Below are 12110 nucleotides of genomic sequence, written 5' to 3'. Positions count from 1 at the left end.
AATGCCCCGTGCAAAGCAATTATTTATAGCTACTTTCCTAATTGGCAGTTAAATTTCACCAAGATTCACTCACAGCATGACATATATTTTTCCAAAGCAGCTTAAAACAGTTTTTGCTAGGGAAGCAGCAAATGGTCTTTCCATTTGTTCACTCTACAAAGATTCCCCAAGACTCTACTACGTGCCAAGCACTATGATGGGTGCTGAAAATTCAGGGGCAAACATAGCAGAGCCAACATTCGCCCCTGGGGCTCTAGTGGGGAAAATAGTTAAACAAGTAATAATCACACATATAATTACTTACAACTGTGATAAGCATAAGAAGAAAAAATATAGAAAGCATATGATAGCAGAACCTAACTTAGTTTTGGAGGTAGAGTCAGGAGGGTATCCCTAAAAAAGTGACATTTTTCGTGGAGGTCGAGGATTAGCAGAAATTACTCAAGTAAAGAAGTGCAGAAGAATAGTTCAGGTGGAGGGAACAGCACATGTAAAGGCCCACAAGAAGCACTGGGCTTTGGAGGAAATGAAACCCCCGCGTGCCTGAAGTGCCACACGAAGAGGGCAGCTGAGGCCAGCGTTCAAAGGTCTTTTCCTAACTATGAGGCCCACCACTGGCTCATTCTGCTGCTGGCTACCTCACATTTTCTCCATGGCTCCAAGGAATAAAAATTGTATTTACAGTACTAATGCACAACACTTTAAAATGAATAATTTAAATTCTGCAACAATTTCATTGGTGGAGAGGATATGGATAAGATAAATCTTTTATAAAATTATGAATTTCATCTGTATTTTAACAACTCGAGGCCAGAGACCATATCATATATCCTACTATCATTCAGAACATCTAGCAATGTGCACAGCTAGAATCTGATAACTAATTTTGTTCTTTGGGAAGAGGAGCTGTAGGATAAGGAATTTAAGTGTTACTAGTCTAGAATATAGGTATAAGATTCACTAGCCCATTCATATATCCTCATTTAATTTAATCACGTGAATAAAAACATGTTGTCCATCTTTCAGATAAAAGATGAGCCAGTTCTCCAGGGATGGGGTGCGGTCAGAGAGAAGGCAGGAATATAGGGAAGTTAGATAATAGACATCCCTCAGCTCTAAGAACAAATGTGCCTTTTCTCTTTCTTTGCAGAAAGCTTAGTTGTGGGAATAAGTTAAGCTTATTTTGAAAGAAGGAATGACTTTGACTTGGATTGTGGCCAGCTACAATGAAATTTAGCCACTTTCCCCTTAAAAGTCATTCAACTGGAAATCTTATCAGTGGGAAATTCTCTAAGGGCCAAAGACTATTTTCTGCAACTTAATAATATCTGTAAAACATTTTTAGTTCTAAGATTCACTACCTCTCATCCCCTAATCACCCTCACATCTCATGTTCATACCAATCCAATGAGCTGACTTCTGATAGAAGTGACAGAATTCTTTGAAACCTAAAAGTCCAAAAAACCAAGACAACACAGTATCACTTATGAATCTTTGTTTCTCTCTGTGATTACACAGACATTTGTATATAAGCAACATTTGAGACCATGAAAAGAGAATCACCATGTCTTCTAACAGAGGCAAGAGAGAGTGCGCTATCCTCAATGTCATGAAAGAGCCTAGAATGACTAACTGGTATAGCGAGTATCAAAGAACAACACACTTACTGAAAGAATATCATGAGTAAGGGACTGCAATAAGCACAGCACTGGGAGTAGCAAGAACATAACCCAGTCCTTGCCCTCAGGAAACCAACCCTCTTAAAGGGAGACACCTAGGGGAGTAAAGAGAGAGGGGAAAGAAAAAACACAATCAAATCAATCAGGCAAAGACTGATGACCCAGCAAACAAGGACACAAAATCTACAACTTTTACCAAGGAATTGGAAAGAAGGCAATGAATCTCCAATTTCGTATGTCTAATTATACAGGTACCCTTTTACCCATTACTCTATCATACTCTATCCCTTTGTCTGCACATCATGCACATACTTAAATAGATTTAATCAACTTAAAGACCCCATATCTTTAATAAGCATGTCAAGATTAGAAGTTCTCTCAGGATCTAGCCCATTATTTTGAAGTTATTTCATTCCACACTCACTCAAACAGCAGTTATCTAAGTAGAGCATGGTTCCCTCAACAGCACATTACAGAGAAAGTCTTAGGATGTTGTAACAGACCGGGTTTCCTCACTTTTCTCTGAAAATTCTTGAGCAGGAAAATGAATTAAAGGGTTTGGGGTTGTCTTCTTAATGGTGAAAAAGGATAAGAGCTGGTGCATCTATATACGGTTTTCACTTATATCCGGAGAAACACAAGTTGGTTTGGAGCAGAGAGAAAAGACAAAGAGAGAGGAAAAGACAAATCAAATTCAAAAAGACTGAAAAAGGCTGAGAAACACTGAGGGAAGATTATGACTAAAGATAGATTTTCTAAATGTCAACAGCGAAAATGTAATACTCCTGTAACAAGAAAAATTTTGTTCTATTTGAAAGACTATCTGAAGGCTTAGCATGACAAAAAATGATTACTAACAGTATACTGTTCAGTAAGATACTATATTATTTCTAGTGGTGTATGAAGGATAAAACACTTTATATGAACAATAATTTTCCACTTATATAATAATCTCAATTTCCTTCTCTAATAAACTTTTTTGTAAATTGTTAAGAAAGGTAAGACAGCCTTCCTCTCCACAACCATTCCCAATGGAAACTGAGTAAGTACTAAAATGGCTGAAAAAACAGAGAAGCAACCACTTAGATCATTCAAAACTTTCGTTATCTGAACTTAATTATGTGGCCTAATATACCCAAACACAGATTGTAAGAATTCTACAGGTCCAGTGTAAAAGGAATAGAAAGACACAAGAAAGCCTCCAGCGGGAGGCTTTTCCTCCAACATATCATCAACTTTCTTCTCTGGGTGTTTCAGTCTTATTACAGATTTGAACTTTACTCCTTAAAGCTCTCTCTGAAATATTTATACAACACAGCACTGAGGGCTTAATAAAGCCAAGGCTGAAATTCGTGTTTTCTTCCTCTAGTCCCATCTGTGTGGGAAGGTTTAAGGGCAGACTTGCCTGAAAGCAACATGAACTAATAAAATGACCTTTCCTCAGTAAGAATCCTGAGCAGAACATTATTCTAGAGAGAAATCTGCTGTGATAACAGCTAATCTCTGACATTTACTCATGAACAACTGCTACTTCTTTTGATTATTATGTAAAAAACATACTCCGTTGTCATGATCATGATGACATTAGTTTCAATAAAAAGGTTGGGCCTAGTTCGGCCAGAAAGCAAAAAAAAAGCAGATCAACTTTATGATATCTTTGTCTCCTGCCATATGGTTAAGGAAATAAAGATCTTTTAATGAGGAATTCACAACTCATAGTATAATACTACACTGTAGCCAACAGGGCTCTAAATAACACATCAACACCTGGTCTAAATTGTTAAATTTTAAAAAGACATTCCTAATTTAAAAAGAATGCAAAATCTCAATGCCACTTTCAGACAGGAGGCAACATTTTCTCAGAATATGAATTTAGTAAGTGGCTGCATAGTTGAAATGACTCTGAAACAGAGAACCACAACCCAAAATAGCTTGAACACTGTTGTTATCTCAAACAACAGGCAGTTAGTCATTCATTCCTAATCTCTCTTAGTATATACTCTACTTGTTTCAGACAAAGTTCATTATAAATTCGACGAGACTGTTCAGATTTGGCTATACCAGATGTTTGAAAGCTGGGAATGGAAAATATTCATTGCACAAAAATTCCTATTACAATATTTTGCAGGCAAAAAATGACTACTATGTACATGTTCATTTAATTTTTTAAAAAATTATATTACACACCTATAACCAGCCTGACTCTGGAAATAAAGGGGGGGGGGGGTAGACAACAGACATGGTCCCTGCCAGTGAGGAAATTACAATCCAGCGGAGAAGACAAACACTGACCAAGTATGATGACTGTCACTAAAAAGCATATACATGCTATGCTGGACTCTAAGCTGTGGATAATGAGGATATTCCCACCTACTTGCTTCCTAAGTGTGCACAAAAGACCAGGAAGTTGTCAGAAAACTTTTAAAATAATGACCCTCTCAGTTGTGATACATATAAAACATAACCATTTTATACATATATAAATGACATGTAATTAAATGAGAATATAAAATAACCAAACTACTTTTTTAAATAAATATACAAGAAATATTAAAATCCAAATAAAAGTCCCATCCCCATAAAAGTAGTTGCCTTAATTCTGCTCTTAGTATCAGACTGTAACAGAAGAAGCCAACTTAAGATACCATAGGACTTTAACTTTCATTTTGTTCACTTAGAGTTATACCAGTGCTATTTATAAAACAGCTTTAGAAAAGCCAAACTTTCTACTATGTAGCTATATATAAACAAATATTTAAATCGGGGCTCCATTAAAATTACAAACAGTTTTAAAAATATACAACCTCCAAAAATCTTCTGTTCTCTCAATCACATGAGTAAATGTTAAGCATTATTGGAACAAAGTTCACATCTGTCTCATTCTTACATCTCTTTTGATCTGGAGACAAAGTTTTTCAAATTCCGTTTCGTGATTCCCCACAGAATCCACAAACCTACTTTAAATACAGAAATACTACAAACCTACTTTAAATACTATTTAGCTCTAATAGGCTTCAAGCTAAGCAGCAACATATACTATAAAAAGCCTTTATCTGTCTTGCAGGCATAAGTACTTTTGTGCTGATCTGTTTCCACTCTTATTTTTTTAAAAAGAGAAATGCTGTGAAATTGAATGTCACCACGAAACAGAACCCTTTCTTCATATCATTCTTTTCACATAGGCTCTTCAAGCAGGCCATGTCAAAGTGAGGCTTTAAACACATAATCTTGCCAGGCATAGAACAAATGGAAACTCTGTGACTAAAAGCATTCTTCTTGCTTCTGATTCTAGGTGGAAAACTTCCACTGCTATTTAACACCTTTGCTCTAACTGGACATCGAATGGTGGAGTGAAAAAAGCAGAAGATCTAGAGTAAGAGAAACAGCATGAGTCCAAGCTCCACCACTAACTAGCTGTGCATTGTGGGCAGGTTACTTAATTTCTCTGATCTACAGTATCCTCATCTGTAAAACTGGGACCACAGCAATACCTACCTTAAAGGAATACTATGAGATTATACATATGCAAGTATTTTATAAACTATAAAGGATTATACAAATGGTCTTATTATTTACCTTATTAACTTTTTCCTTAATATAGGAATTATATGTTCATTTTAAAAATTGGAAAATATGGCAAAGTATTAAGAAGAAAAAAAAATCATCCACAGGCCTATCACCCAAATATTGTTATTTATTTTAAATGAAATAAGTCCAACATCAACCAAAAGAAATTAAAGCAAAAATAATTTCAGACGTTAAGACTAATAATTTACAAATGACAAATGTAATTGCTGATCTCTTTTTAAGAGCAGAACAGTCTTTCCCATCTATTAAGTTTAAAGTAAACCCAATGCTTCTATTTGTCCTAGAGCTGGCCCCAACAGGGTATGATATATGGATGAGGCTCATAAGAGTCAAGGCCACAAAAACTTCCAAAATAAATAATTCATGAGCCCAAAAAGTAGTTACAATATATGCCCTCAGATGCAATGGAGAAGACAAAGTGTCTGCAGCCCCATTAACAAAACCAAAACGACTGTAGGGTCACAAAGACTGACAGATTTTCTATGAGCCACTTCAACGGAAAAAAAGAAAAATTTATATACCATGCTACAAAATGGGCAGTCTAAGACAGAATCTAACTTTTACACACTGCTTACTGAATCCCATCCTTGGAACTTCTTGTACCCCTCCTCATTTTTCCTTTTGCACCTAGGCTCCCCTCCTTGTTTTATTATTACATTAGGATCATTCTCTGTGTTTAAAATGGCCTTATTCTATACAATGGAATATTATTCAGCAACAAAAAGGAATGAAGTTCTGGGGCTGGCCCTGTTGCCAAGTGGTTAAGGTCACGCGCTCCCCTGCAGGCGGCCCAGTGTTTCGTTGGTTCGAATCCTGGCCGTGGACAGGGCACTGCTCATCAAACCACACTGAGGCAGCGTCCCACATACCACAACTAGAAGGACCCACAACGAAAAATACACAACTATGTACTGGGGGGTTTTGAGGAGAAAAAGGAAAAAAAAAATAAAATCTTTAAAAAAAAACAAGGAATGAAGTTCTGATACGTAATATACCATGGATGGACCTTGAAAACATTATGGTAAGTGAAAGAAGTCAGACACAAAAGGCCACACATTTTATAATTCCATTCATATGAAGTGTCCAGAATAGGCAAATCCGCAAGGACAGAAATTAGATTGGTGATTGTCTAGGGCTGGGGTTGTGGAAGGTGGGAGAGAAGGAGTGACAGCTAATGGGTATGTTTCTTTTTGATGGAACAAAAATGTCCCAAGATTAGATTGTAGTGCTGCTACACAACTCTGTCAATATACTAAAAAATACCATACATTTTAAATAAGTGAATTGTATGATATGTGAATTATATCTCAACAAAGCTATTTTTAAAAAATGGTCTTGTTCAGGATCCTGAGCTGAAAAAAAGGTAAATAAATATTCCCATCCTACCTCCTCCCTAAGTGTGGAGTAGAAGTGACGACTTAGTTGTGACAAGATATATATGTAAAGTGACCAGATTACTTTTTTTTAAATATCAGCAACAGTTTTTATAATTATTTTCCTTTTTTTTTTTTTTGCTGGGAAAGATTTGCTCTGAGCTAACATCTGTTGCCAATCTTCCTCTCTCTCTCTTTTATTCCCCTCCCCAAAGCCCCAGCACATAGTTGTATATTTTAGTTGTAAGTCCTTCTAGTTCTTACATGAGCAGTTGCCACAGCATAGCTACTGACAGATGAGTGGTGTGGTTCCACGCCAGGGAAGGGAACCCAGGCCACTGAAGCGGAGTACACCAAACTAACCACTGGGGCCATCAGGGCTGGCTCCAGATTACTTCTGTTTAACAAATATACATGAAATTACAACTCTAAATGAGTCTTACTCCCCAAAAAGTAGTTAGCTTAATAATGCCCCAAGTCAAAACTTGGTCCACAGATTCTCGATAATTCTGTGCCTTTGTTTGGGTAGTTCTTTCCACTTGTAACATCTTTCTTACCACATCTTTAAATGTTCAAATCCCACTTGTCTTTAAGGCCAGCTCAAATCCTCCATGAAGCCTTCCCTATGCTCCCACCAAAAGTAATGTCACCTTCCTTTGAAGTTTCCTGGTACTTCACTTCCTGAAGGCCACTTAGGACTTTCAATCCAGTATTATACTTATTCTGCACAGTATCACACTTATTGCTTTGACATTAAAAGGGGGTCTCAATAAATACCTATTGATATGTGGATGACTACTGCTTAACAATTGAGAATTTCACCTTCACCCGGGAAATTTTAATTTTGGAAATATCCCAAATGTCATTTAGACTTAAGAATGGTACATAAAGTAGGGCTAAAGAATATCCACTTCAGATAAAATTTTCCTGACCAAAATAAAACAAGACTAATTTGATACATGGATGCAAATCTGAAAGAAATTCCCAAAGAGAAGCACTGTAATAAAGATACAATCTCCCAAGGTAACTGAAAGAAACCTGAATTATATAAATTCCAGAATATTTGTTTGAAAATCAGTTTCATTATTTTATAGTAACACCATGTTTTTTCCTCGCAAATGTGAGAGTTCTATTATCAAGTTCTACTAACTCTTCTACTATATTTCTAATTAATTCCTTCTCCATTTTCCCTGCTACACCCAAAGTCCAGGCCCTCATTTTCTTCATGACCAACCAATTTAAAAAGTTTCCTAATTTACCTCCCTTGCCATAGTTCCTTCTTTCCTTCAACAATACTTATCGAGTCATCCTGTGTGCCAATGTTGAGGGCAGGAAGTGGAGAGCCCATAAAGAAATATCAAATGAGGCTTGTTCTCCAGACACAAACTAGTTGGAACCTTGACACATGTACACAACCCATCACAATACCCAGCATCATACATATATATAAGGGCCACAATTGACACTGAGAATTCCAAGCAATGGGTAAGTCTTCCGGTCACCCCAGAACACAATCTATGTAGTCTCCCTCGCACACAGTCTCATCCTCTCCCTCCCACTCTTTTTGCTCATCTTATTGGATAAGCCTTCTGTTAAACTGCCCATATGTCATGCATCTACTTCATCTCCAGTTTCTCTCCAACTTGCCTCCTGAGCTAATCAAGACAATCTATTTGCTGTAACCTGGAAGTGACTTACTCACAAGTACATTTGTTCATGAATGACTATTTATCAGCACAATCCTCCCCACTTTCTCTCTACTGATTCCTATCTACCACCAATCTCAAGTCCCTTCTTCTGTATCCATTGGGAAGTATGTAACTACTACGTGTAATTTTTTTTTCAGCTTGTGACTGGCCTTATTTCTTTTGTATTTGTCTCACAGTATCTATTACAGCGTTTCCTAACTAAGGGTGTATATCACGACCACCTATGGAGCTTCTTAATAATACAAAGACTTTGACCCTACTCCCTAGAGAGCTCCTCAGTAAGTCTGGGGTGGGAGGTGGACATCTTTATTTCTAACAAGTCGCACTGGTGATTCTGATGCACACCCCAACCTGAGAACTACTGATTTATTACAAAGCTCTCTATACAGCAGACATTCAATTCTTATTAATTCATGCATTGAAGCTCATAAATAACTTTTCTCTAAATAGCCTAACCAGATATCAACCCCTAGACTACTCTAGGTTGGTTCCAAGTGCAACATGTGGTTTTCAGATTTCACTTCCTGAAGTACTCCGTGGAGGGACACTATTACCTTGTCTCTTTACATTGCTTCCCTATTTGTTGAAAAATGAAGGCCTGGAATGCAGCCATGTTAGACAGCACTACATAAGAATGTACTCTGGAGTCTTAGATTAAAATTAGTTATGAAAAGAACAAGAACAATGTAGAATTAGACATGTTGAATGAATACAGTGTTCTTACTGAATAAATTTTTACTAAATCTTTACAGAAGGAAGATCAGAAGTTTGGTCAGTATTGTCTCCCCATCTTCCTAGTTGCCAGTCTCCTGAACCGCCTGAGACAGTGGAGGGGCCCCTGAAGACTGAGGAAGACTTTCAGCTGCTCAAGTGCCTCTAGTGCATTAAAGTGCTCTAATCAGATAAGTAACCCAAGCCCCACCCAGACCCACAGTTGCCTCCCAACTACCCTGACACACACTATTTACACAGCTCAGCTCAGCGGGGGAGCAATATCAACTTTTTCCAAAGTTGTTCCTCACAGGCAGCAGGAATCTGAGTCACCCACCCAGAGTGGGACAGAAAAGTGTGATATTAGCCAGGGGAGTGTTAGGAGCTTGGTCACAGCACCTCTTTTCCCATTTCAGAAGCGGGCTCCGCCTCCTCCAGGAATACCTCCGTTATTAGTCACAGCTGTGGGCCGCAGGGGTCTGCAGAGCCGGGAAAGTTGTGGACTAGAGAGGAGACGCCCCGTCCTTCTCCCCGGCAGAGGCCCCAGATCCCAGATTCCACAGGCCTCTCCCAGCAGCTCCATCTTGCTTCCTGCCAGGAGGAGGGGCCGAGAAGGAGGGCCCCCAAGTCTGGAAAAGGCCCCAGTGGGAGGAAGCCGTTTGACAGCAGGTAAAGCCAGGTGGAAATCTCCACCCGAAGGAATGAAATGAAAGGCAGCAGGGTTAAGCGAAAGGGGAAAAGGAACTTGTAGTCATGAATTACTGCATAAAGAAACTACCCGGTGTTGGAGGGTGCCAGAGGTGTGAGCAGAAGTAGAAAAGCCCAGGAAGAAAGGAGGAGACAGACGAGTGGCCAGTAAAACAAGTGGACAAAGGGCCAGACGTGGGGAATGCTGGGGAGGGACGGTGGGCGAGGCAGGTCTCAGTATGAGGGGCAGAGTATTAGAAAGAACAACGTGGCTCAAACAAGAATCCCTGGAAGGAAAGGCAGCGAATCATCAGTAGGGGAGCCCGCCAGCCCTTAGGCCAGACTGGGGAGACCTAAAAAGGAGCTGAGAGCAAGGCTGTCAAGGTGAGGGGCGACAGCCTTGCTGGGGGAAAGGGGCCGTCAACGTCCTAACAACTCTCACCTAGCGACTACGGGTCATAAACTGCGCTAGGCACTTTACCGAAAAAAACCCACAAGGCAGGCATCATTATGACTGCCCCCATCTTGTACATGAGAAAACTGAGGCCCAAAGAGGCTCAGGGGCTTGCTCAAGGTCACAGAGAGGAGGAATCGGGATTCGAACCTATGGCGACGTGGCTCCTGAGCCCACGCGCAAAGCCACAGGCAGCGAACCGGCCAACGGGAAGCGCGAGGCGTCCCCGGGACCCCGGGGATGTCTCCCGTCCCCACTCCCCACCACAGGCCCAGCTCGCTCACCCGGACGAGGTTGCTGACGGCCGCCTGCACGGCGGCCACGGGCGCGGTGAGGTCAGGGATGGCTTTGCCGTCCACCTCGCCTTCCTCGTGCATGATCACCAGGTGCGAGATCTGCTGCGCCACTGGCTCCAGGATGCTCTCGATCGTGCGCGTGTGAAACACCGGCATCGCGGCGGCGAGCGGGGCGGCGAACCGCGGGCTACAGAGAACCGGGAACGATGAGGCCGAGAACCCGCAAAGAGACAGACTCCGAGCGCCGACTACGGACTCCGGGCTTCCCTCGGCGTATCCAGCCTCACGGGCGCCCCTCCCCCTCGCGTCACTGCACCCAATGGCAGAGCCGCTCGGACCCAGGCTGCCACTATTATTGGTCCCCTTCGAGATGCCCCGCCCCCGCCACCGCGCTGCAAGACCCCGCCCCACCCCCATTCCCAGGGGAGGGGCCTGGGATTGGCTCTGTGCCGCCGGGATCGCGACCGGATTCCGGAGCCCTAACGCGGGGCGCTCCTTATAAGGAGATGGTGGGAGCGGAGCGTGCGGTTGGAGTCGGTGGCCCCGCCCCCTGGCGCCGCCTCCCGCTTGGGCTCTGCAGAGCTCCGCCTTCTGCAGAATCACCTCAGCCGGGTGGGGTCTCCTCACCTCGGGCGGCGGGGGAGTCTGACGAGACCGGCGAGCCATAGGTCTCGCCGCCGCCTCCTCAACCTTTCCCTTCCCTTTGAAGCCCTCAAAATACTCTATTTCCTCTCGGTAATACATGGAAACGTTTTTAGTAAAACATTCAAACGACAGAAGTGCACAGAGAAACATGAACGTCCCATTCATTCACATACACACTCCACCCACTCCCTTCCTCAGCGATATGCACTGTCAACAGTTGGTGTGTAGCCTTCTAGACCTTCTGTCCATTTTCTTGTACGGATATATTTTCTAAGAAAGTGGAACTTACTTTTCCTGAAACTTGATATTTTTCCCCCGTAATTAAAATTCCCTGGTTATCTTTAACCGTTGGTAAATATAGGTCTACCTCGTTCTTTTTAATGGCTGCATGGTATTCCAGTGCATGAAATCAATTTTTATAACCAATTTCCTAGTAATGGGCATTTAGGTCGGATTACGTTTTCCACTGTTAAAAAACAATTCTGCATGAACATCATTGTACTTGGCTCTGTGTTGTGCACATGTATATTTATCTGGGAGAGATACCTAGAAATGGAGTGAAAATGAAAAAGTATGTACCTTTTACGTTTTGACAGATATGATCAAATTATCTAATCCTCTCACAGCATGCTTTGTATAAGTCATCTTCTGAATGTCCTCCTCACCTCAAATTCTGTTTTGCCCAAGCTTCCCCATTCTGAGACAAAATACTTTCACTAATACTTTTAAGCAGAAGATCCTCAAGTCAAATGAAAATATTTCCAAAAGTCTCAAATTTTGCAAGAGGCTAAACTGTGTGTATTGTCCTATACAATTTTTTTTTTTAAGATTGGCACCTGAACCAACATCTGTTGCCAATCTTCTTTTTTTTATTTTTCTTCTTCTTCCCAAGCTCCATCCCCCCAACACATAGTTGGATATTCTAGTGTGAGTGCCTCTAGCTGTGGCATGTGGGACACCGCCTCAGC

General features: G+C 41.0%; 1 protein-coding gene across 2 annotated transcripts in view; it reads right to left on the bottom strand.

Annotated features, from left to right (window-relative positions):
- Positions 1-11060, bottom strand: part of VCL (vinculin) — a 96908-nt gene extending 85848 nt beyond the window's left edge. The window contains exon 1 of one of the 2 annotated variants that reach the window (XM_070566307.1): positions 10486-11060. In XM_070566307.1, coding sequence (XP_070422408.1) covers positions 10486-10914 — 429 coding nt within the window. In that variant the 5' untranslated portion in view covers positions 10915-11060. The remainder of the gene's footprint in view (positions 1-10485) is intronic. The other variant, XM_008517854.2, reaches the window with a different exon arrangement.
- Between the last annotated feature and the right edge of the window lie 1050 nt (positions 11061-12110).

The sequence above is a fragment of the Equus przewalskii genome, chromosome 1 (genome assembly GCF_037783145.1).
Source record: "Equus przewalskii isolate Varuska chromosome 1, EquPr2, whole genome shotgun sequence".
Taxonomy (NCBI): Eukaryota; Metazoa; Chordata; class Mammalia; order Perissodactyla; family Equidae; genus Equus; species Equus przewalskii.
This window is presented reverse-complemented; position numbering and strand designations above follow the sequence as displayed.